The following is a 27,076-nucleotide window of genomic DNA, read 5'->3' on the forward strand; positions in this document are numbered from 1 at the left end:
TTTGCCTTTCTAATCTTGCCCCTGCATTCCTGTGTTGTTTGCCTATATTCATCCTTTGTAATCTGTCCTAGTTTCCATTTTTTATATGACTCCTTTATTTTTTAGATCATGCAAGATCTCGTGGTTAAGCCAAGGTGGTCTTTTGCCACATTTTCTATCTTTCCTAACCAGCGGAATAGCTTGCTTTTGGGCCCTTAATAGAGTCCCTTTGAAAAACTGCCAACTCTCTTCAGTTGTTTTTCCCCTCAGTCTTGATTCCCATGGGACCTTACCTATCAGCTCTCTGAGCTTACCAAAATCTGCCTTCCTGAAATCCATTGTCTCTATTTTGCTGTTCTCCCTTCTACTCTTCCTTAGAATTGCAAACTCTATGATTTTATGATCACTTTCACCCAGGCTGCCTTCTACTTTCAAATTCTCAACGAGTTCCTCCCTATTTGTTAAAATCAAGTCTAGAACAGCTTCCCCCCGAGTAGCTTTTTCAACCTTCTGAAATAAAAAGTTGCCTGCAATGCAGTCCAAGAATTTGTTGGATATCTGTGCCCTGCTGTGTTATTTTCCCAACATATATCCGGATAGTTGAAGTCCCCCATCACCACCAAATCTTGGTCTTTGGATGATTTTGTTAGTTGCTTAAAAAAAGCCTCATCCACCTCTTCCACCTGGTTAGGTGGCCCGTAGTAGACTCCTAGCATGACATCTTCCTTGTTTTTTACCCCTTTTAGCCTAACCCAGAGACTCTCAACACTTCCGTCTCCTATGTCCATCTCTACCTCAGTCCAAGTGTGTAAATTTTTAATATTTAAGGCAACACCTCCTCCCTTTTCCCCCTGTCTATCCTTCCTGAGCAAGCTGTACCTATCCACATCAACATTCCAATCGTGTATCATCCCACCAAGTTTCAGTGATGCCAACAATGTCATAGTTGTATTTATTTGTTAGCACTTCCAGTTCTTCCTGCTTATTACCCATACTTCTCGCATTTGTATATAGGCATCTAAGATCCTGGTTTGATCTTTCCTCCCAGTTTTGTCCTGACCCTCCTTTCTCTCTGCCAATATAGCCCATGCTCCCTCTCGTTTCCAACCCCACTTACCTGTGGGCTTTGCTCACCTGTCCCCGTCGAACCTAGTTTAAAGCCCTCCTCACTAGGTTAGCCAGTCTGTGTCCAAATAGGGTCTTTCCCCTCCTCGAAAGGTGAACGCCATCTCTGCCTAGTAGCAGTCCTTCCTCGAATAGCATCCCGTGGTCTAGGAAGCCAAAGCCCTCCTGGTGACACCATCTTCGCAGCCAGGCATTCACCTCCATGATGCATCTGTCTCTGCCCAGGCCCCTACCTTTGACAGGAAGAATCGAAGAGAATACCACCTGCGCTCCAAACTCCTTCACCCGTACTCCCAGAGCCCTGTAGTCACTCTTGATCCGCTCAGTGTCACACCGCGCAGTATCATTCGTGCCCACATGGATGAGTAGCATGGGGTAGTAGTCAGAGGGCTGGATAATCCTCGACAATGTCTCCGTAACGTCTCGGATACGGGCTCCCGGCAGGCAGCATACCTCCCGAGATGAAATGTCAGGGCGACAGATGGGCGCCTCCGTCCCCCTCAGCAGAGAGTCTCCGACCACCACTACCCTACGTTTCCTATTCGCAGTGGTGGCAGCAAACCTCCCAGCCTTAGGGTATGAGGCTTCTCCTCCTTTACTGTAGGGGGTGATTCCTTCTTTCCTGTATCAAGAAGAGCATAACAGTTACCTATTACCATGGCAGGAGGGTTCGGAGCAGGGGTGGAGCGCTGCCTGCTGCCAGAAGTAACCAGCTGCTAGTGTCCACCCTGAGCCATCTCCTCCTCCACCAGTGGTGTATCAGCAGTCCTGTGTACTGGGACAGCTACCTCAGCTGTCTCCACATGGACACTGTCAAGGAATTGCTCGTGGATTCGGATGCTCCTCAACCTAGCCACCTCCTCCTGTAGCTCTCCCACCTACGGCCTGAGAGATTCCACCAGCAGGCACCTCTCACATTGGATGGTCCCCCCAGCCTGGATATCAGTAAGTGGAAATTGCAAGTTACAGTCTCTGCAAAACCACACCAGGATCTGGGTAGAAGCATCCATGCTCAGGCGCTCTGTCTGGCTACAGGCACAGGTGGAGGAGACAGAAGCAGTGCTGGCACAGGTGTTGCGGGTCTTCCTAACCATCGTAAGCCTCCCTCTGTCAAATTCCCGTCTGCAGCCCCCTGTCCGCTGAAAGGGTTGTTTAAGCAAAAAGTTTTGAATGTAGTCTGTTTATAGGTTTTAAGGGGAATAAAATGTCTTAAAATAGTCGCACCAAAAATCAGTTTCCAGAGCTCTCAATGTGACACCTTTCACAAGCACTAAAATGTATGTAAAAACATAAAGGAGGAAGACATGAACAAGATTATCAGTGTGTTGAAGAATATTCTTCAGCGATTTTTCAAGAGACTGATGATTTTAAGTGCTTCAGTTTTTGGGTGTCTAGTTTGATGTCCCTTAAAAAGGAGACTATTTTACAAGTGGTGGGTATTCAGCACTTCATGAAAATCAGACATCTTCAAATTCAGTGAGGACATCCAGAAATTGAAGCACCCACAGTCACTACTCATTTTTAATAATCTTGGCAATTAGATCTTGATAACTCCGTTGTGGCAGGCCTGAGATCATATTACTCTCTATAAACATCAAAATAGTAGTGAAATTTGCTTGCACTTTAACCTTGCTTCCACAGAGACACCTCTGAAAACTGGGGTGGAGTGGGTGTGATTGCACTATCTGCACTTGGTGATGGTTAGTCCTGCTCAATTTGTCAGCCTAGTAGAAAGAAATGAGGCCCTTACTTTTGATAAGAGCTAATCTGCTTACATAATGCCTTTGTTGGCTCATCAACAGTAAGCACATGTCTAGTAAAACACGATAGCAGCAAATGTAATGATATAAAATGTAAGTAGGGAAGGAGAAGAGAGGAAACTGGATTGCCAAGTGTTTTTTGCTTTCCAGGAAAAAAAAAAAATTAAAAAGTAACCTATTTAAAAAGAGTTAGAACCAATTCTTTTTTATTACATGTTTAAAAACATTTGACAGGGTTCTCTAAATAACTTAAATATGTTAGTCATATTTAGTCAAAATAGCCTAATACAAATAGTCTTAAAAGTGCCTACTTCAGGGGGATGTAGGCTTCAGTTACATTATGGAATTATTCAGAAATTCACTGTGCTTATATCTTGCTCTTCCTTTTTAATGCCTCTTATGGAAAATTGTAGCATTCTTGTGCTTTGAAAATTAATTTTGGGACTTAGTTTAACTCTCACTGGGATGTTGAAATTTAATTTTTAACTGTTTGCAAAGTGAAACAATACTAATATGATCCACACAGGCTGGCCAATGCAACAGTAAAGGGGAATTCAATCCACCCTTGATGCTTTTGAAGGACACTGTTTGCTTTTTAAGGGTTGTATGTTGTGAATAATAATGAGGGGATTATCTGATGGCCATGTTGCTACTAGACTTCGTCCTTTTTTTTTTTCTTGCAGATAAGCATAATTAAATGTTAGCTACAGCTTTTACTTGTATTTCTGACTTCCTTATGCAATTTAGAGTTGTGTAAATCAAAATATGGTGCATTCTTCTTTTGACTTTATTTAGTCAATAGAATCTTACAACTAATTTTGCTTACTTCAGGAAGATACAAAATCTCTTTAGAGCTAGCTCAAAACAGCTTCAAAGAAATCATTAAGAGAAAATAATTGTTCTTCTGAGCTTTTATTCTTTTGTAATCTCTGGCTGCCAGTGGGCTATGCTCTGAGAAGTCATCACCCCTGAGGTTGGGGAATTAAATAAAAGCTGCTTTTTCTAACAATAACACTTCTTTAAGCACCCACTTCCTTTATTTATTAAAATAAATAGGTAACATAAAAATGGGTACATACTTGTAGTGCACAATAAATTTCTGAAATTAGAATAAATTTAATGTAAAATAAATTAATTGTATGGAACTTTCTTGATCTGCATTTCCAGACCTCTTAATTTGTGTTGAAAATCCTTTGTTTATTCGAATTTTCATACCTGAGAAATTTAAAACATTAATGTGGTTTATTAAATCATATGTATTATGAGTAAGCAGTAAGGTTAGTACATGATGTTATAGTCCATTTCCTGAAGTATCTTTTACATTTCTTTATTGATGCAAGTTATTCTCAGATGTTAATCTAGATTGTTTCCATATTTGTGCAGCACCATAAATAATGTGTATATATCATAATATGTAATCATTATATATGATTCACTTTAATAGCAACATCCATGAAAACATCTAGATCTAGCTAAATTATATCAAAACACAGGTGAAGTGGGTTTTCTAATTTGATTGAAACAGTGAATCAAAATTAGTGTATAAAGGATTATGATTGCATCAAAGGAAAGGTTACAAATATAATTATACTGTGCATATGATGATAGAAGTGACAATGTAACAACAGTAATAGTAGTAATGCACTTTTAATACCCTAATTAATACTATAATAATAGTAAATATGATAATTGTTATACAAATTTTATCAATTATTCTTTTGGGATCAATATTGACAGCACTTGTATTTGAACAATACTGAGCTACAGCATTGATTGTTAATTCATATGATGATTTCTTGGTGTCATCTCTGACATATTCAGTCTCTAAAGTCTTAGGTTTCAAAATATAATATGTAGATTTAAACATGTTTGGCTAAGACATTTTAGTCAAAACTAAAAACTCAATTTTTTTAACTTACATCTTGTCAGTATATGAAGAAATACTGTGTAGTATTTTTAAATGTGTAGGTACAAAATGCTGAATATTAAATTAGTATTTCTTCTCTACTGCTATGGTAGTAGCGTGACAATGAATTATTAAGGTTATAAGTGATTTAACTGAAGATGACTTTTGTTTTACAGTTTGAATTATTTTACAGTCAGCACTTCAGTGGGAGGAAGCTTACTTGGTTACATTATCTTTGTACAGGTAAAATAAATGTATATTTCTGATGTACTGAAAATTTACAAAATAACACATCCTTCACATAACAGGCAATAAATAATTTTCTGTTCTACATTTACCTAAACTCCTTTCCAATTTGGAACAAAGTTTTTTATAAAGCCATTTGGCCATTTTTACATTCATAGGTATATTAACATGGTTTTGCCCTTATCTCAAGCAGCATTTCTTAATTAATCTTTTATAATCTACATTTTATGCATATACTTAATTACATCCAATTAATGGTTTAAAAAAATTTGATGTACATTGTAGGCTTTAAAAGTCCATGGCAGAACTTCTGGGTTATTAACCAACGAGCTGACCTTCAACCAGCTAAGTGCTCTATACTACTTGGCCTTTTAGCTTAACATGAGTATAAAAGTTTTAAGTGAGACCAATTTAAGTTAAATTGCCAGCTACCATTTAAAAAAAATTAGTAATAAATTGGCTTCTCTTGCCTGTTGCATGAGGTTCAGCTCTGTGATTCACAACTAGGAGGAAGCCGTTTCAAAAATATATATATTGTTATTATCAGTGTTCTCTCTCATTTTTTATGTCCGTGTGCAGAATTAATTTTGTTATGTGCACCAATATGGAAGTGATGTGTGGCAGGGGTGGGGCCGAGGGGTTCGGAGTGTGGGATGGGGCTCAGGGCTTGGGCAGAGAGTTTGGGTGCGGGGCGGGCCGAGTGAGGGGTTCGGGATGCGGGAGGGGGCTCAGGGCTGAGGCAGAGGGTTGAGGTGCTTGGGGTGAGGGCTCTGGGGTGGGGCCGGAGATGAGGGGGTTGCACTACAGGCTGCCACAGGGTTGCAGTGGGGAGAGAGGACTCACCCCAGCCCTCTCTCACCGCAGCAGCTTTGGGCCGGCTGAGAGACGCCTCTCCCTGGCTGCAGCAGCTCTGTGGGGACTGGGCCGGAGCACTTCTCCCTTCCTGCGTGGCCCTTGATAGCCTGCTGCATGGCTGTGCAGCTTAGAGGGAACTTAGCTTATTATCCATTAGTTCTGTGAGCCATAAAATTGATTTACTTTTTTCCCTGCTCATTCTAAATTAATTATATATATATATATTATTCTACTACTTTGATTTGTAGCATTAATTAAGCAATGATTTTAATATAAATCATTTGCATTATATTTCCAATAGTTCAGTAAACCATTCAGTAATGGTTCCTTAATAATTGAGCACCATAGCTTATTTTTTAAAGGTGAATGATGAAATCAGAGTAGCACACAGCAGTATTCAATATTCAAATACATGCACTGGCATGACAGCTGAGGATCCCCATTAGTCTACTTCTACCCCCCCCCCCCCCCCCCCCCAACAAGTTCTCAGGTAGTTCTCTCCTGTGCTTATTTTTTTCCAAGGCAAATGTAAAGAAACTTATAATATTCAGAAAACGCCCATTGTAGAAATTTCTCTTTTTTCCACTAAGCATCTTTACTGTAAGCCAACGTTAACTGCAATTTTAATATTGTAATGCACTGAAACTATTTGGGATTCACTTTCTTCATTACTATAAATGAAATTCTGCCATGTCCAAGTGCAATATTAGCAGGCTTCACTTCATCTCTAAAACATATTGCACACCTATAGCATACATTGTTGACCTGAATTTTTAGCTAATAAGTCCATTGATCTGTTTGCATACACACATACAAAAATGACTACACAAATTGGGTATGCACCCACACACCGCTAGATTAACACCCACATAGCCATGTGTACAAGTGCAAATCCCTGATTCGTATGCACATCTACAGTACCTTGTGTCCAGGACTGCACATACAGCTTGTAATAATCAAGTCTTATGACTTTACAACATAATTGCAAACTTATTATACCAGTTTATGAAACTATTATTATTATTATTATTATTACTACTACAGGTGAAGTAAAAATGAACTATTTGTGTAAACCTTATGTAGCCATGGTCACAACATACCAAATGGCAGTACTGCTTGCCTTCAACAACAGTGAAACTGTCAGTTATAAAGAGCTTCAGGATAGCACACAGATGAATGAGAAGGAACTGACAAAAACCATCAAATCGTTACTTGATGTCAAAATGATCAACCATGACTTAGACAAGGTATGTTGTAACGTCACAAAGAGAATGTGTAACATTTCCAGTCATGGTTTGTTTCTATCTTCTCATGATGTTTGGTTTGTTTTGTTTTGTTTTTGTTTTAAAAAAAAAAAAAAAATGCTTGCCCTTCACTTAGATCCATGTTATTGTCCCCTATGCCTGTTCTCAGATCCCTTTTGGGAAGGCATGAGCAGCCACCTCTGGATGGAATAACCAGTGGGGAGGATAGACTAACAGACATGCTATCCAAATTCCTTACACTGGCTGTATGCCAGCAGGATCTGCTGAAAAGGTAATACAGCTGAGGCAGTATTATTTTTTCTGCTGAGCCCCTTTTGTGTGCAAAATCTTCCCTTTATGGCTTCAGAGGCAATGACTATCAGTGAAAACTCGGTAAGCATAGCTCCACTAGAGCCAGGCTGATTTTGGAGTAAAGAATAGTTGTTGTGGCCTGGGATGGAGGGAGTGCAAAGGCACTGACCAGATCCTGGGACCAAACTACTTGTTCAGTATTGTCTCTTAAAGTCTTAGCCGTGGTCTACATTATGAGTTTACGTCGAATTTAGCAGCATTCGATCGATTTAACCCTGCACCCATCCACATGGCGAAGCCATTTTTGTCGACATAAAGGGCTCTTAAAATTGATTTCTGTACTCCTCCCCGACAAGAGGATTAGCACTGAAATAGACATCGCCGGGTCTAATTTGGGGTAGTGTGGATGCAATTCGACGGTATTGACCTCCAGGAGCTATCCCAGAGTGCTCCATTGTGACCGCTCTGGACAGTACTTTGAACTCAGATGCACTAGCCAGATACACAGGAAAAGCCCCGGGAACTTTTGAATTTCATTTCCTGTTTGGTCAGCATGGTGAACTCAGCAGCACAGGTGACCATGCAGTCCCCCCAGAATGTTTCTACGCTCCCCCTATCATCTCTGTCCCTGAGGTTATCGCAGATTAGAAGGCAAAAAAACCGCACTCGCGATGACCTGTTTTCCGAGCTCATGCAGTCCTCCCGCACTAATAGGGCACAGCGTAATGCATGGAGGCATTCAGTGGCAGAGGACAGGAAAGAATTGCTGTGTTTGCTTAACAGCAAAAGTATCATGCCTCACTAGCGATCCTGCCCAAGACAGGTCGCTGTGTCACATGTGCACCCTGCTGTGTCAGTCTTGGGCGGGGGCATGACCACTTTGTGAGCAAGAAGGCCTTAGATATAGACATTGCATTAGGTAGCTTCTGTAGCTAGAGAAAACATTCCTGTGCATTCGGCAAAGTCTGTGGCAAAAAAAGAGAAGCCCCATAGTGTGGTGATCACGTTCACCTAACACACGAAACCGGGTGGAAACAGGTTACTGTTCCTTTTTCTGATTCCCCTTCTGCATTTTTAGTCTTAGAACAGACCGCGCTGTGAAATTTTACTTTGAATTATGAATTAAATACTATGGAAGCTCTCTCTAAGTTAAAGTTCCTTACCCTTTCAACTGCTCTGATAGATTAACGTTTTTGTTAGGGGTGGGGGGAAATTTTCATGAAGCCTTTTATAGGGACTAAATACTATCTAGGATTCTGAAATAAGCTTACCGTGGCCCATAGAGTGCAATCCTTCATTCTGGATTTGTCATTCCACAAGTTGAACTGCTCCTTACTACTGTCCAGGCTTCATGAGCCATGGGAGCAAGGTGCAGGCTGGGGTAGGTACGATCACGCGGTACTGCCAGCTGAGAGAGCAACCTGAGGCAGAAGCCTCCAGCTCGCATGATATTACAGGCAGGACTGAATCTCCATGAGACGAAACTTAAAGAAGAGAATGACCTGGAGTCACTCCCATTCAGTACTCTAAGAGGAGGATAGCCATGTCTGTCCAGGCACCCCTGATCGACCTCACCAAGGTCTGCCAGCTGAGCGGGACCCCGGCGGACGGAGCCCCAGAGCACCGGCTCCGCTCAGGCCACTGCCTGCCTGGGGTTCCAATTATCTAGGCAGGCAGTGGCCTGAGCAGGTCCGGCAGACAGGACCCCGGAAAAAAGGCACAAAACGATTGTCTGCCGTTGCTTTCATGGAAGGAGGAAGGGAGGGGGGGGCTGACAACATGTACCCAAAACCACCCGCGACAAAGTTTTTGCTCCATCAGGCATTGGGAGCTTAACCCAGAATTTCAATGGGCAGCGGAGACTGTGGGAACTGTGGGATAGCTACCCACAGTGCACCGCTCTGTAAGTCGATGCTAGCCGCGGTAGTGAGGACGCACTCCGCCGACTAAATGCGCTTAGTGTGGACGTATGCAATAGACTGTATAAAGTCGAATTCTAAAAAATCGACTTCTATAAAATCGACTTAATTTCATAGTGTAGACATACCCTTAGAATAAAGCAACAGAGAGAGTCCTGTGGCACCTTTAAGACGAACAGATGTACAGAAGCTTATGCTCCTGTACATCTGTTCGTCTTAAAGGTGCCACAGGACTCTGTTGCTTTTTACAGATCCAGACTACCACGGCTACCCCTCTGATCCTTAGAATAAAGTAGTCCATGAAATAAAAAATGTTTTTTGTTGAAGGTACCAAAGGCTTGCAAAAAATAGGTAGCATATATGAGAGAAATGCTATATTTACTATCTGATACGTGTTCTGTCATGAGAGTGTTCTACCATGATAGGTGCTGGACGAGATCATATAATGCAGTGGTTCTCAACCAGAGGTCCGGGGACCCCTGGAGGGGGAGGAGGGGCATGAGCAGGTGTCAGGGGGTTTGCCAAGCAGGGCCAGTGTTAGACTCACTAGGGCTTAGGGCAGAAAGCTGAAGTCCCAGTGCATGGAGCTGAAGCATGGGGCTCTGAGCCCTCTCACCTGGGACTGAAGCCAAAGCCTGAGCAATCTAGCTTCCTGCGTGCCCCAGGCAATTGCACTGCTTGCTATCCCCTAATGCCAGTCCTGGTTTTTATATGCAGAAACAACTAGTTGTTGTGGTACAGTGGGCCGTGGAGTTTTTATAGCATGTTGGGGGAGCCTCAGAAAGAAAAAGGTTGAGAATCCCTGATCTAATTGGTCTTGTCTATCTCTAATTTTCATGTATAATACTTCTCATAATTACCTGTTTCTGGAACCTCCAATTGATACTTTATGCCCACTAACTAAAAAGATATCTTTTTAACATCACTTCTGACTGGAAGGGGAATACAATAGCTTTGTAATATTTCCTTCTGGTTATGTTTACTTTTGTATGCATCTGTCCTTTAGCTAGAGGGTTCATGGACCAAAATACCTGTACTAATTATGTCTTCCTTTCACACCACCAAACAAAGAAAAAGCTGAGCTGTGCACATTCAATCAGCTTACTTATTATTACTAAGTTGGTGAACTCCAGGGTGCTGAAACAGTGAAATGCACCTACTTCTGTTTTGCAAATAGTTTACCAATATCTGAACCTGAATATCTGAATATCTGAGGCCTTGGCTACACTGGCGATTCACAGCGCTGCACTTGCTGCGCTCAGGGGTGTGAAACTCCCCCCCCCCCCCCCCCAGCGCAGCGAGTGCAGCGCTGTAAAGCGCCAGTGTAATCAGGCCTGCAGTGCTGCTCGCTCGCTCGCAGCGCTGCAAGCTCTTCCCCTCGGAGAGGTGGAGTACTTGCAGCGCTGCGAGAGAGCTCTCGCAGCGCTGGCGGCGCGACTACACTCGTGCTTCACTGCGTTGCCGCGGCAGCGCTGTGAATCCGCGAGTGTAGCCAAGGCCTGAACAACAGTTAGGAAAGAAAATGCAAAGCACAACGTATGTTACATAACATACTTCCTTTCTGTTCAAGTTCAAAAAGCCAGGAAATTAACTTTTCCCCCCCTTGGTGATAGATTCACTGGTTCAATCTAATAATTTTCTTCCTAGTGGCTTTTTGGCTAGATTGTATTTTTGTTCTGATTTATATTTAGCATTGTGCTTAAACTGTTTAGTTTTTGATATGCTATATTGCTTGTAACTGCTGATCCTTAACCTTTACTATATTTCCCACACTGTGCCTCAGTGGCAAAAAATATTAATTTAATAAGCTAGATTTCTTGTAGAATGTGAAATTAAAATGGCTATCTAATATTTATCGAATGACATGCTTAACTTCCTGTGTTCTAAATACTGGCATGTGAGCCAGCCAGTGGCTAGGCAGTATTCCAAAGTACTCTATGAAGGAGCCCAGTAACTTGCCATTTTCCTGTGGCTGGAGAATTGGTAGTATTTGTACAGATTACTTGGTTGGAAACTGGTAAAGAAGATAGGTGCTCATGCTACATGTCATCCTTCTGGACAGTTTAGAGACACATTGTCTCCAGAGCACAGTGAACAGCTAGCATGGCTATCCAGCCTGGAGGGGATAAAAACAGATACGTTTTTTTGGAAAGAGCTAGGGTTAGAATAATGGGAGAACCCATAGTTGGATCACCATGTACACTACAACTATAAAAATGTTGTAGGTGTTAATTTCTTTGTTATGCAAGCAAACCATGCAATATATAGAAAGCTTTATTTTCCACAGTCAATCTCCCCAAAACTCTTCTGTAGATAAATGGAAATCCTAGTCTCCTCTCTTGGCTTAAATGCACTATGTGTTCTCAAAAAAGTCTCTCCAAATTGTATTTTAGAAATACTAAAACAAGTAGTTTCAGTAATAGAAAAAAATTACTTTCATTGTTTGAACTGATTAATACTGTTTTTATATATGGTAGCGTTCTTTCTGTTTATTTTGGTTCTAAAATAATCTGACTTTCCAGCCCAAATAAGCTGTAGCATGAGAAAAGTTGAACTCCGTTCAAATGGATCTTTAGAATTTCAAAACTTTAATAAGGTGCAATAGACTCCTCATATGCACGGTCAGAGTCCTATTTAGGTGTTTTAATTTTCCCCATAAATTGTTAGCAGTCCTTAAAAAATGTGTATGCTGCTTATGCTTTTTGGCAACATTTATGAATGTTAAAATACACAAATGCTTTTTTATATTGCAGGAAGATATAGAAGCAGAGTCTACTTTTTCATTAAATATGAACTTCAGTAGTAAACGAACAAAATTTAAAATTACCACATCAATGCAGAAAGACACACCACAGGCAAGTATTTTTCAATATATATAAAAAAGTCAACCGTTTAATAAAAGCGTTATTTAAAAATGACTTCATCTAAATTAATGCAAGTCTGGTGTAAACAGATGCAAGTGTATCTACAAAGGGTTTTAAACAACATCCATTAAAAATATATTAGTTAAGTGCAAGGTTTGTGTGGACATAAGGCTTTACAGAGGGAAAGAAGGATGACTGGGGCTGGCAGAAGAGCTATGGGCAGAAAATATGAAGGGAGGGGAAACTCTCCTCTTGTCCCCTGTGGAACTGACTGCCCTTTCATCAGCAGTTTGTGGCCAGAGGACCACTTACTATTGGGGAAAAAACTAATTTGGAATCTCAATTTACTATTTTCAGTACAAACTGAAAGTCTAACATGGTTATTGGAAAGGGCAGCTGGGTTCATGGGAGAAGGGAGGTGAGGTTCTGAGTCCCAAGCCCAAAGAAGGAAAGAGAATTTTTTTAAAAAAATTCAAGTATCAATAAAACATTTTTAAGATACTGTTTTAAAAAAAAAAAAAAGTCAGTATAAACTTTCCCCTGTTGTTCTTTCTTTACCGGGACCAGAAATTTTTCTCTGGTGGAAAAAATTACCCCAGAAGTTGAATTTAGAATCATGAGCCATGTTCTGATATGAATAAGCTCCCATAAGATGTGCATTAGTAAGCTATAAGTGCACTTCTCAGATGGTTGGTTGAAAGTGTTCATGCCTCACCGTCCACCTAAAGCAAGCACCATTAGCCCATTAATGCACTCCTTGATGTGTTTTATTGCCTAAACAATGTTCAGAGGCTTAGCTAATTCAGATACTGCTAATAAAGATATCCTAGCCTTATGCAAGAGCCATCTTATTCCCCAGACTCAGATATTATATATAGCCAGATAGTGTTGACAAACCAAAAAGGCTGCACCTCTTTGCTCCTTCTGAGAAAACTTGCTAGTTAACATTCTCCAAAGTCCATCAGTTGCCACAATTATTGTCCTTATTTACAGATGGAAAAGGGAGATCGCTTTGTCTAGAATATATCAGTAGGCAGGGCCGGTGCAAGGAAGTTACGCGCCCTAGGCAAAACTTCCACCTTCTGCCCCCACTTCCTCCCTGAGGTGCCCCTTCCCACCCCACCCCACCCCGTGGCAGCTCCCCCCTCCGCCCTGAGGCGCCCCTTCCCCCCACGGCAGCTCCCGCCCCCCCGGGGAGCCGTGCAGCAGCTCCCCACCCCAGCTCACCTCTGCTCCGCCTCCTCCCTGAGCACGCCGCCCCTGCTCTAATTCTCCTCCCCTCCCAGGCTTGCAGCGCCAAACAGCTGATTGGCGCTGCAAGCCTGGGAGGCGGGAGAAGTGGAGTAGCGACAGCGTTCTCGGGAAGGGGGCGTAGCAGAGGTGAGCTGGGGTGGGGAGCCCGCGGCAGCTCCCCACCCCCCCGGCCCGGGGAGCCGTGCAGCAGCTCCCCACCCCAGCTCACCTCTGCTACGCTTCCTCCCTGAGCATGCCGCTCCCGCTCTAATTCTCCTCCCCTCCTAGGCTTGCGGTGCCAAACAGCTGATTGGCACTGCAAGCCTGGGAGGCGGGAGAAGTGGAGCGGCGACCGCACGCTCGGGGAAGGGGCGTAGGAACGCTGTAAAAAAAAAAATCAAAAAAAAAAATCGGGGGCACTGCTTTTTGGCGACCCCAAATCTTGGTGCCCTAGGCAATCGCCTAATTTGCCTTAATGGTAGCACCGGTCCTGTCAGTAGGTCTTTGTGATCTTCAGTCAATCTATAACTTGAGTAGAGCTAAATTTTAAATTCACCAGTCATAGATAGACAAGAGTCACTTAATGAAACCTATCCTTATTATCTAGTCATAATTCCAGACATTTATTAATTGTGGAAGATTTTTGTCTTTTGAAGAACTTGGAACTAAAGTATGAATTCTACGCTAATGTTTTTCCATTTTTCAAGTACTGAAGTGTATCTGTATCTCTTATATTAATGAAAGAAATCTATAGTTTTACAGACTAATACTGTAACATGTTTGTTATTGTTTAATACCTTTAACTTGTTTGTCTTCATTAAAGGTAGCATCCACTACTTGGAATGCAGTATATTATAATAAATGGTAGGATATGTGGCTTTGTTAGAAAGAACAAACCCAAGAAATGGTGAAATCTCTGCTATTTTCAGTTCTGTATATAATTAAATTTGAAGTTGTGAGCATGAAGATACACTTAGCTCTGATCTTAGCATTCCATGTCCACTAAGGCAGAGATTTTTTTGTTACTGCTTTTTAAACAAAAATATCTTAGAACCTAATCACAGCCCTGAAAGGATTACTCAATATGGCCCTTTTTAAAACATCAGAACTCAGAAACTTGTATCAGAATGTCTTTCCTTACCTTTACTACTGCTAGAAAAGGGAGATAATCTTCACACTGAAGATTTCAAAAGTGCCTATTTTTATCAGACTGAATGTTTTATGTTTCAAAACCATTCTTGAAACTATCTAAAACTACAGAACTGTGACGAATGGGTTTCTCTAACTTAAACTGAAGCACCAAGTATTCAGTGGGTCTGTGAATGCAGAATCTACTCCCCCTGCTCCTTGTCACAGAATTGTACTCCAGAATGTAAACTTTATTTTTTTAAAAATTGCTTCTGACCCTCATAGCTCTGAAGATTAAGCTTGAAATTGTGAGCTAGGTGTGAACTAGAATACTGTGTGATGTTGTCTTGAGTGAACAGCATGGAACAATAGTTTTGAGAGGTGTGAACTATTCTGTTCATTTCAATATATTTCAGCTCTCAAGATAAAAATGTTGGTGTTTTATAGTGTCTGCTACTTGACTGCTGATCACTCTTGTAGAAATGTGCAGCGAATGTGTTTATCCCACAATTTGTTTGATTTCCACACCTCCTAAAATGTCCAAAGATCTAACAGTTCCAGCATATCTTTTTCCCTTGCTAATTTCTGCAGTGTTATCGTATTGTTAATACAGAAATCTAAGACACACTGGAAATAGATAATACAGAAACAACACGCAATTACAATATGTGCTCCAGTATTTATTTTTATATTATTCATATTCTTATTTATTAAAATATATTTTTAAATTTAAATGACACTGTTACAGAAATACCAGTCTGTCAGTATAAGAGAATCCACAGACCTTGTTGCAGCAGACCCTGTTCAGTTGCCATTTGCTTCAGAGTATATGAAGCTTTGCATATAGAGCCTTTAGAAAAGTCCATTCCAAATTCAAAATTTTTGATAGGTGTGTGTGTGTGTATCTATATGCTTGTTATCAAGGTGAATATAACATAAGAACATCCATACTGGGTAAGACCAGTGGTTCATGGGGGGAGGGATAGCTCAGTAGTTTGAGCATTGGCCTGCTAAACCCAGGGTTGTGAGTTCAATCCTTGAGGGGGCCATTTAAGGAACTGGGGTAAAAATCTGTCTGGGGATTGGTCCTGCTTTGAGCAAGGGTTTGGAATAGATGACCTCCTGAGGTCCCTTCCAAGCCTGATATTCTATGATTCATCTAGCCCAGTATCTGTCTCCTGAAAGGTAGATGTTGAATTAGAAGAATCCCATCAAAGCCTGAATTGATTGTTTCCCTTTCTGTATAAAGTATACTCAGCTAATGCAGTAGCAACTTTTTAAGGTAGAAGTTTCCACCCAAGGTCTCTAGGTGGTTCGTATTTGGGCTTCACTTGTCAGCTTTCAGAGTTTCTATGAAAAATCTTTTATAGAACCATTCTTTAGTAAGACTGCTAGATTCTTCATTTTTTTGTCATCTCAAGGTGGTGGTGGTTGTTAAAACTTAGCCAGCTGCAGGCACATCTGTATAAAAATGGAAATAGGATTACTTGTAATTCTTTGTTTCCTTTACTGAGCATAACATCCTCAAACCATAGCTTATTCCTTTTCCCTCTACCAGGATCTTTACCTTTATTCATCTCTAGCTCTCTTGCCTTTTGCATGAAGTCCAGGCCCCATGGCCTCACTTTCAAGATCCATTTCAGCTGTCGTGCTCCTTTATATGTGCTCTTTTTCTCCTCCTTTATCCTTCCATGTTAAGCCTTTCTGAAGCTACCCTTGCACTCTTATCCCATTCTTAGATTTTCACCTTCTTCCATAGCACCTCTTGTGCTTTGAAATTCCCTCATCTCAGACACCAAGCAACTTTCCTTTCATCTGTCAAGAACATCTTCCTCCTGAAAACACACCTCTTTTATGGAGCCTTTTTGCACTGATCTCTTGAGACATCTTCACCACTTCATGAGAAACTGTCTTATCTGCCTGAACTAATTAAGGTCCTCCAGGCAGGAGCATTTCTCTTTGTTATATAAAACACTGATCACATGAATCATAATTTATAGATTCTAATCTGACTGAAACAGTAAGCATTTCTGCCTGTGTATGTGGGGTAATAATAGGCCGTTAGTACAGATTGGGACAGTTTCTCATTAGAGAATACTCATTCAAAAGGATTTACATTTAAGAAAGGAATTTGTAGAATTTTAGGAGAGCTTTATAGTTCAAAAAGTGAGCAAAAACTGCAAATATGCAGAGCTATAATTATATTTTTATATCATGCTTTATGTAGATCAGGCTGCAATACCTGTACAATCTGTTCCTGAAGCTAAAATATCTAGCTCCAGAGGGATCTGTTGGTGGCAGTTAAGGGCTACAGAGACTCTAACACTGCTCTCGTTCTGTGCTGTTCATGCATCAGGAAAAGGGGGTTTGGACAGGACACTCTGATACTGATCCTTAGCTGTGGTTTTGGCTGCTTAGGGTTGTTAGCAGTGTGACAGTGTCCCCGAGGTGCAACCTGGACTGTGGGACTGCTGAGCCCTTTGTTCCAGCAACCTGGGCTCCCTCTCACTCCATGATGCTGTCAAGCCACAAACCTCTGGCAGGTACTGCATTTACACAGACATCCATAGGCAGGGACACACCCAGCTGAGTTACATGAATATTTTCCCAGCCACTCATGAACCAACAATAGAGAGGCTTCAGCCAATTCCCCCCAGCTCCCCTGTTTTGCACCCCAGAACTGCATGTCTTGCACTGTTCAGGCTTCTGACCAGTGCAAGTTTATTATCCGGTTCGCCGCTTCTGCAAGGGAAAATGGATGTGCACCAACCTTTGTAACCTCAGCAGATTGTCCAAGCAGTTCAACCGAAACACACTGTTTTAGATAAAATATAAAACAGGTTTATTAACTACAGAAAGAAAGATTTTTTTAAGTGATTATAAGTAGCAGGCATATAGATCAGAGTGGGTTAAATTCGCAGTCTAAGTTTTACAAACTAAACAGGATTTGAATCAAGCAGTGTCTCATCCTGACAGATGGTACAAGCAGGTTATAGATCCTCAATACATGGGCTGGGACCACCCTCCCCGAGTTCAAAGTCTTTGTCCTCCAGATGTGTTTCCAGGTGTTGAGTTGTGGAGGGAGTGAGGCCAAGTTATGATGTCACTTCCCTTCTTCTATAGTTTCTTCCAGCTTGCTGGAAAGATCTTTTGCTATGACGTGTGGGTAACAGGCAATTCCCATTGGTCAAGCAGTCTCTGTTGTATACATGCTCCCTCTGAGGATGTCCACATATGTGTATAGTTTCTGGGACTTTTTCCTTCATAGGTGTTTATGAGCCATTAGCAGCTGTCCGGCTACTGCATTGTTGTACCTGAAAGATTGGTTGTGGGTGTTCCTAACCTCACAACATATTTCAGTAACACACACATAGCAAAACTTCATAACTTCACATACAATCCAACAGGATATTAATGTTCAGCAGATCAAGACTTTTAAAATGATACCTCACAAGGCATGCTTTTTACAAAACATATCATAATTATATGGCAGTGGTGAATATGGGGGTTCCAGGATGTTGCTTTGAGATACAGTGTGTCACAAGCAGTCATTAGCAACAGAGAGTCCTGTGGCACCTTTAAGACTAACAGATGTATTGGAGTATAAGCTTTCGTGGGTGAATACCCACTTCGTCAGACGCATGGGTCATTGTAAATTACAGCAATCTTGAGGCTGCCCTGACTGCACAGAGAGACTGGTGTTGCACATTAACTTCACTGGGATCAAGCCAATGCAAAAAGTAAGCTTTATGCTACTTTAGAACTCACCCCTTACCGCCCCCCCCCATTCCCACCCCAACTTGCATTTTGTGTGCTGTCGTCATAGACAAGAATTCTGCCCAGAAGCTCTAAAATTGAGATTTAACTAGCTTTCATTGCTAAAATTTGACTTTTTTTTCCTTTAGCAAAGTCAGAAGCATTGTAGATGTTTTCTGAATGTTTATTGATCCTAGTGTGTTCGCAGCATCACCATTTTTTCCATATTTCAGGAGATGGAGCAGACCAGAAGTGCTGTAGATGAAGACAGGAAAATGTACCTTCAAGCTGCTATAGTCCGTATCATGAAAGCACGTAAAGTGCTGCGACATAATGCTCTTATTCAGGAGGTAAGAGGAAATGCTGTCCATTATCATGATCTAAATGAAAAGCTGTATGATGACTGACTGCTGTGTTTAATCACAAAACTGAGGCAGTGTATACCTCAGAACTAATATTTTAATGACTGGCAAGAATTTTTCTAAATTGCTTTAGTTCAGAATGTAGGAGTCTTACTTAAGTGGGAATGTTTAGTTGTGGTCATCTGGTCCTGCAATTATCCCTGTCACAGGCATTAATAAATGTATAATTTTCACAGTGGTACCCAACAAGCCCAGAACTCTTATGATAAGGCTGGATTTCATTTTGCTTTATAGCTCAGATTTTAAAAGTATGTTGAAATTTTAGACTACATCTCAATTTTAAGGGAAGACAAAGTATCTAAATTCTCTAGATTGCATTGATTCTCCCCCTTTTTCTTCATCCCCACCCCCAAGACTACCCCAGAATGGACATCTATCCAGAGCTGTACGGCCAGAATTTTCAAAAGTCACTAGTGATCTGGTATATTCAGCTTGAGATCTGAACACCCACCTTCTGAAAATCAGTTCCCTAATGTATCTTAGTTTGAACTCTCCAAAATTGAGAAACCCTCAGTCTTAGCCACTCTTAAAAACCCTGGCCTAGGTGATCTTCCATCACTTAAAGTCACATAATTATACTATATGATAAGCCACCTACATCCTATAACAAAATCCAATCATAACCAAGTAATATAGTAAGTAAATAAATAATCCATTCCATCTCAGTATCTACCTTATTCGCTCTGCACTCCTACCATGCCTAAAAGACAGGTGAGTCTTGCAGCATGCCTAGATGGTGGTAGATTTAGGCTATTTTGCAGCAAGAGAAGGAATGAATTACCAAATCAAGGAGGTTTTACAGGAAAAAAAATAGTTGGCAGCTCCTTCCCATACATAACTGAAGAGCACTCCTGCTCAGATGCCTCTGCAGATCTCCACTCTGGCTGTACAGAACAAGGAAGGAAGCAGTCTATCAAGACCAGCCCTGGAACATTTAGAGCTTTATAGGCAAAATCAACACTTCAGTTTCCACCCAGAAATTGAATGGCAACCAGTGAAAATCACACAGCAGTGTTGTCACTTATCTTGTTGACACTCCACTCATCAAGTAGTCAACCATAGCTTCCAAATAAACTTAGAATAAACTTTTCAAAAATGCCTTACTGACTTAGGACCATAAGCCCCAATTTCTAAAGGGATTTAGGCACTTACAGCTAAAATCGTTTTTTAAACTGGGCCTTAGGATACGAAGTCACTTGGGTGCTTCTGAAACTTTTTTCCAAGATGCAGAGCAAATTATGCATAGTGTTTTAGAAGTCTAACAATTAACACTAAGTTGGTGCAGCCTTCTCTCTAGACTAATTTGTTTAGGCAAAGAACAAGTCACACCCATATGATACATATTCTAAAACTTTAGCTTCTTAACTCTCCAAGTTGAAATGCCTCTTTCCCAGTTCTTGCAACATTTTTATTTCATGTCAATGTCAGTACATTCAGATTTCTTAATATTACCTTCAGTCCCATTAAATTTTTCTAGTAAAAAATGTCACTTTTGTCTGAGACACTTGTACCTCTTCCTGTAGGTACTAATGGCAGTTCATATGTGGCCATACGCCTTCCACCAGGCACCAGGTTTTCTGTCTGGCAGCTCAAACAGAACAGTGGCTCAGTACTCCCACTTAAAGCTTTAAAAGCACTGGGATAGCTATTTTTCCAGTAGCAGCAAGCACAGACTTCCCCAACATTCCCACCCCCCATTAGGGAATCAAAATTTCTAGAGCTCTGAGCCCTGAATGTGATCACCTGTTAAGCTCCTTCCTGTTTCTCCCGACTTTCCCACCATTGTGCAGCAAGTTAAATAAAGCAAGTAAAAGGCCAAGAGGAGCTCCATCTATGAGTAAACCCTCTTAGGACCCTCAGAAGGGGAACATTCTGCCAGTTTTTCTCAGTATATACACTCTCCCTGTCCCACAGGAAGGGACTTATAGTCCAAACCTGTAGGGGACTCTGCATCCCACCCTACACCAGGCAAGACTCCTCCAGAGACATCTCAACACAGGGTGGTTAGGCCTCTCTTTCACCTGAGACTCACCATGCCAAAACATCCTCACCAATTAAGGATTTTTCAGACCATCATGCCTCTCAAGAGGCTGAACAATCAGATCAGTGAAGAAAACAAAACTTAGCCTGGAGACTCTAGCTTCCACCATCACTGCAGTCTTTCCGATATATTTTCTAATGATTGTGGACCTGGCAGATGCTTCCTTGCATAGTCCAGTCTAGACCTGTTGTCTGAAATTTCTTTTGCCTACAGAAATCATCGCTATCAATACAAAAGCTTAACTTAATCTGTGTACCCCAAGGTGCTTATGAAGGTATTGTTTGTAGCCAGTATGAGTAGTTCAGGGCTTCATTTTGTACTAGTGTTTTTAGAGCATAATCCAGGATACCTTGCGGAAAGATTAGGAGGACTCTCTCCATGCTTTTGGCATACAGATACGTGATGATTTAATACCTAGCGCTCTTCATCAGTAGATCTTGAAGTGCTTTGCAAAGGAGGTAACCATCGTTACCCCATTTTACTGATCAAAGGAATTTTTAATTCCCTTCTTAAAGGATTATTTGTGTAAGAGTTGAGATAGATACAGAACATCAAATGACCCAGAGGTCCCTGAACCAAAAAGTACTCCACTATGCTGTTCAGAGACTTCTCAATACAGGGAGCGTACAGTAAGATCCAGACACTGATCTCCACACAACTGTCATCCATCTATCTTCATCCACAATTCCTGGGTGTTCTGATTTCATGCTTAGAGGATACTCCACGTACAAGACTGCATGTTGTGTCAGGGATTCCTGTTGTGAGCCTGGAATCATTCCCAAAAAAGACATGAAGAAGAGTAAAAACACAATCAGTAGTGATCCGGTCCCTCAGTTGGAGAAAGCATGAAGCCCTTATGGTGGTAAAATCCTCCCTCAGATTCCTGACCTTGAATGCCAGCCTTGAAGAATGAGGGCCCTCCATAATACACAAGATCAGAAAAAGTCTTCAGAGCATCAACTTCCCAAAGATGAGTGGCCAGCTGGGCCTCTAGGATTTCTAGGATCACCAGAGGAAGGAGCATGCCTCTGTGGGATACAATGACAACCATATCATAAATAAATCAAGAGTGGAGCATACCGGAAGTTCAAGTCAAAGGGCTTGTCTACACTATCCGCTGAATCAGTGGGCAACAATCAGTCCAGCAGGGGTTGATTTATCGCGTCTATTATAGACGCGATAAATCGACCAGTGAACGCTCTCCCGTCGACTCTGGTATTCCACCAGAATGAGGAGTGCAAGTAGAGTTGACGGGAGAGCATCAGCTGTCAACTTACCGCAGTGAAGACACCGCGGTAAGTAGATCTAAGTACGTCAACTTCAGCTACGCTATTCACATAGCTGAAGTTGCGTATCTTAGATCGACCCCGCATGGTAGTGTAGACAATCTGAAGTGATACAGAGCTTCGTCTAGGCAAAAGAGGCATTCCACCCAAAAAGGGACAGTGAATACAAGCAAACTGACATGGCTATCGTTGAATAACCGAGGTCCCTAAATCAAACTCCACTTGATGTCCATTGAGCTAGGACGGGGTGGACAAACTACAGGCCGCATCCGGTCCTCGAGCTCCTGCTGGGGAGCGGGGTTGGGGGCTTGCCCTGCTCCGTATGTGCCTGGCTTCGTGCAGCTCCCAGAGGCAGTGGCATGTCCCCCCTCCAGTTCCTACGCGTAGAGGCAGCCAGGGGGATCCACACGCTGTATCCACCCCAAGCACCAGTTCTGCAGCTCCCATTGGCCGGGAACTGCGCCAATGGCAGCTGCAGGGGTGGCGCCTGCGGACAGGGCAGTGTGCAGAGTTGCCTGGACAGCACCGCGCCTCCACATAGGAGCCAGAGGGAGGACATGTTGCTGTTCCGGGTACGGCGCCTGTGGACAAGGCAGCATGCAGAGCCACCTGGCTGCGCCTCCGTGTAGGAGCTGGAGGGGGGATGTGCTGCTGTTTTCCGGAGCTGCCTGAGGTAAGCGCTGTCCAGAGCCTGCACCCTGACCTCCTTCCATGCCCCAACCCCCTGTCCCAGCCCTGATCCCCCTCTTTCCCTCCAAACCCCTCAGCCCTAGCCCGGAGCACCCTCCTGAACCCCAATCCCCACACTCCCAGTCAGAGCCCTCACCCTCCTGCACCCCAACCCTCTCCCCCATACCCTAGCCCGGAGTACCTTCGTGCACCCTGAACCCGGCATTTCTGGCCCCACCCTAGAATCCACACCCAGAGCCCCTCTCACACCCTAACCCCCTGCCTCAGCCCAGAGCCCCCTCCTGCACCCCAAACTCCTCATCCCAGGCCCCACCCCAGAGCCCACACCTCTAGCTGGAGCCCTCACCCCCTCCAGCATCCCAACCCCCAGGCCGGAGCCCCTTCCTGCACCATGAACTCATCATTTCTGGCCCAACCCCGGAACCTGCATCCCCAGAGCATTCATGGCCCGCCATACAATTTCCATACCCAGATGTGGCCCTCAGGCCAAAAAGTTTGCCCACCCCAAGCTAGGATGTCCCCTGCTGTATCCAGTTGCAATGTGAAATCGTTTTCACCAGGGAAGCAAATGAGAGATTGCTGGCAAAAGATACCGTTGCTCTCAGATAGTCAGGTCTGCTTGCATTTGCTTTTTTTCCCCTTCTTCCATTGCTAGGAAGATGGTTGCTTTCTCCTTTCTAATGGTTTTCATCATCTCAAATTGCCTACTGGGGTAAATTTTCAGAAGCACCTAAATGACTTTGAAGTATATATTCCATTTTCAGAAGTGACTTAAGCACTGAGACTCTCACTGAACTTCAATGGTAGTCATACAGCTTGACTACTGAGCAGCAAAAAAAAAAAAGTATAATCCTCTGAAGTAATAGACTCATCTAGTCTCTCACAAACCTTCTGCTCTCTCGGGCTGCGCAAGAGTATGGACAATACTCTTACAAGTGTTGAGAGAGACCCAAGATGATTTCTTCAGCTATGTCCATGATAATGTCTTCCACAATCATTGTGTATCTAGTTATCATGGGTGAATAGGTTTTTTTAATTTATCTACCAGTGTTTCAACACATCTGATGTGTGAATGGAAAGGGCATGGCCAAGCTCCAGAATCTTATGAACAAGTCTGAACTGCCTCGAGTAGTTATCAGAAGAGAGGCACAGCCCAAATGTCTCACTGTGGGGAAAGTTAGTCCCAGAAAAAGTTTGTTTCTGCAGGCCAAATTAGGCATTTCAATGCATCTGTCCAATTCCTTCAGTCTGGGGCTGAAGCAGCACAATATAATCAATTAGAACTCAACAAACAATTTTGGTTATGATGCATAAGGAGTTACAGAATCTAGCTTGTCCTCTCTTAGCTTTGCAGGAATGAAAGAAGTGAAGTACAGTTATGGGAAATGTGTTATCCAATGATTACTGAGGATAATTAAGACTGTCAGGCCACGTCGTCTATTACAGAAAGTTCCTTTTAGATTTTTTTCATTAAAAATACGGACTCTATCAACCCCAGCCAAACTGCTACTCAAAGGCTCCATTTTTTCTAATTTGTCTTTATTGGTCCTGAATAGTGGAGTATGGGAGAGTTAGCTGAGGTTCTTTTTAATGGTTTTAAAACATGTAATTTATGAATGGATAACATGTTTTGTGCAAACATGCTACCAAGTGTTTTAATAAAATGCTTATCATTTGGTGTATTTTTGTATTTTTTCATCTTCATATATATATATCTTTAAACTGTTAGCAGTGGCTATTCAAAAGGAAAATGAACTTGTTTGCTATTATCCTTCCTTTTTAAAAAAACTAAAATTAACTTTTTTTTTTCTTTTGCCATGACAAACAACCAGCCTTAGTTACGATGATTCATGAAGAGAAAACTGTGCTTAGCTCTGAGATCCCATGCTAGATTTAACCTCTTTAGTTATCTCTTTACGTGTAATCTTGAGCACAATTCATTTGGCAACCAGACTATAAACCCACGTTAAAGGAATATTGTCAATCACTTCAAATTACCTCAACATTTTTTATAAAAACAGTTATAAAACCTACGACTAATAATTATTTTAGTTTTATATTCTAATTGAAACTTTTATTTTACAAATAACAAACTATAATGTTCACAAATGAAACACTGCAGTACTGGTAACTTGGAAGTGAAACTGACCTAACTGATTTCTACTGTATTTGCCAAGCTGACAAATTCAAAAAGTAAACAACATAATTAGCGAAAACCACATTGGATTTTTAAAATGATTTTCTTTTTTTATTATCTAAGGCAATGATTATCAACCATTTCATTTGTGGACCCTTAAAAAATTCAAATAGAGGTGCAGAATTCTTAGACATAGGGCTGGTCCACACTTAGTCCGGACTTCGGACTAAGGTACGCAAATTCAGCTACGTTAATAACGTAGCTGAATTCGAAGTACCTTACTCCGGACTTACCGCGGTCCAGACGCGGCCGGAAGTCTCCCCCCGTCGACGCCGCGTACTCCTCTCGGCGAGCTGGAGTACCGGCGTCGATTGTGAGCACTTCCGGGATCGATCCCAGAACATCGATGGCGTGCCTCCGGACCAGCCGGTAAGTGAAGACTAGGCCATAGTCTGTGGACCCCCTGGGGTCCGTGAACCATAGGTTGAAAACCACTTGATATAAGAAGTTAATAATATAGGTAAAGAAATTTACACTATATGAATTTTAAATTGAATGTTTCCCTTTATCTATTGTGTGACAAGTTAACCAAGGGGTGCAACTGCAAGTAGCAATTTTCCATTGATGAGAAAAGTAAACTTAACCAATAAAAGACATAGATATAGTCAGGAAAGAAACAATCTGTGTGTGTATTTTGACCTTAGTACATGATGGAGGCTTTCTGTCTCTCAGAAATATAGTATGTAATAATCATTTTTGTGGTCTTTTTTTCTTTAGAGAAAATTATATTGCATTTGCATTGAAGCGATGTTAATGAATAAGTGATATATTAAATGTTTTTCTTCCACAGGTAATTAGCCAGTCGAGAGCTAGGTTTAACCCAAGTATCAGCATGATTAAGAAGTGTATTGAAGTTCTGATAGATAAACAATACATCGAGCGAAGCCAGGCCTCAGCAGATGAATACAGTTATGTAGCATGATGATGCTCTCCAGCAGGTGTGGTTGTAAGGAGATCATTGCTGTCACTGTTTGGTGTGTTCCTGTGGGAAGAAGCAGGTCTGTGCCTCCATAACTGGTCACTTGGCAGCCCCTGTTTTTCTGCTGTTTACAACATCACCAGTGCCACGTCATGAGCGTCAATGAAAATGCCTATAGATATTTCAAGCTCATGTCATTATGACATTTCTTAAAACTTTACTAAAAGAATGAGTGAAGTATTGCTGAAATGTGGAAATTTGGTTGGGTACCATGCTTTTTCTTTTTTTTCCCCCCCCCCCCCTTCACGTTTGCAGTTGATGTTTTTTAATGTATCTTAAAAGAAAAAGTTAAACTAAATATTGTAATATGACAGATATCCTAATAATTGTATCTACATTAAAATGTAAAATAAAAAAGATGAACATGATACTGCTGCTTGTCAAATAAAAAAAATAAAGAAATGGAATGTGTCTCCAGGTTAATGATTATAAAAGTAGCTATGAAATCATGGCTGTTAATATTCTGTGGTCCTAGAAGCTCTGAAAACAGTGTCAGTTATGTTCATTTTCTGAATTTCCTTTGATATAGCTCTTTCATGGGAACTTGTTTATAAGTAGCTGAATACTAAACACAATAAGTAAAACAGTCTTTTAAAAGAATATGTTAAAGTACATGTTTTGATTATCTGGGATCAGGCTAATTTTGATATATTTTGTCAATGTCTAAAGGCCGCATATGTGTGTGTGTGTGTCTCTCTCTCTCTCTCTCCAGCAGGAGAATAACCAGGCAATTGAGAGAATTAAAGTCTCATAATTCATGAAGTTAGGGTGAATATCATAAATTTCCATTCATCATGTTCCTGAGAAGGAATATAATTGCCCAGTAATTCAAAATTTGCTAGTTATTTCACTTTATATACTATATCATAGTATCATAGAATATCAAGGTTGGAATGGACCTCAGGAGGTCATCTAGTCCAACCCCCTGCTCAAAGCAGGGCCAATCCCCGGACAAATTTTTGCCCCAGATCCCTAAGTGGCCTCCTCAAGGATTGAACTCTCAACCCTGGGTTTAGCAGGCCAATGCTCAAACCACTGAGCTGTCCTCCCCCCCCCCCGACGTGGATCGAAGCCATACATACAGAAGGCACCTGCTGCTGCTGCTACTCTCCAGTTACTGAAGAGGATTTCTGT

The 27,076-nt window shown here is 41.7% G+C and overlaps 1 protein-coding gene across 4 annotated transcripts in view; it reads left to right on the top strand.

Moving 5' to 3' along the window:
- Nucleotides 1-26,346, top strand: part of CUL2 (cullin 2) — a 98,926-nt gene extending 72,580 nt beyond the window's left edge. For all 4 annotated transcript variants that reach the window (XM_034760088.1, XM_034760087.1, XM_034760086.1 and 1 more), the window contains 5 exons: nt 4,947-5,013; nt 6,916-7,118; nt 12,100-12,201; nt 18,561-18,677; nt 25,754-26,346. In XM_034760088.1, coding sequence (XP_034615979.1) covers nt 4,947-5,013; nt 6,916-7,118; nt 12,100-12,201; nt 18,561-18,677; nt 25,754-25,885 — 621 coding nt within the window. In that variant the 3' untranslated portion in view covers nt 25,886-26,346. The remainder of the gene's footprint in view (nt 1-4,946; nt 5,014-6,915; nt 7,119-12,099; nt 12,202-18,560; nt 18,678-25,753) is intronic.
- Nucleotides 26,347-27,076: the final 730 nt, after the last annotated feature.

The sequence above is a fragment of the Trachemys scripta genome, chromosome 2 (genome assembly GCF_013100865.1).
Source record: "Trachemys scripta elegans isolate TJP31775 chromosome 2, CAS_Tse_1.0, whole genome shotgun sequence".
Lineage (NCBI taxonomy): Eukaryota > Metazoa > Chordata > Testudines > Emydidae > Trachemys > Trachemys scripta.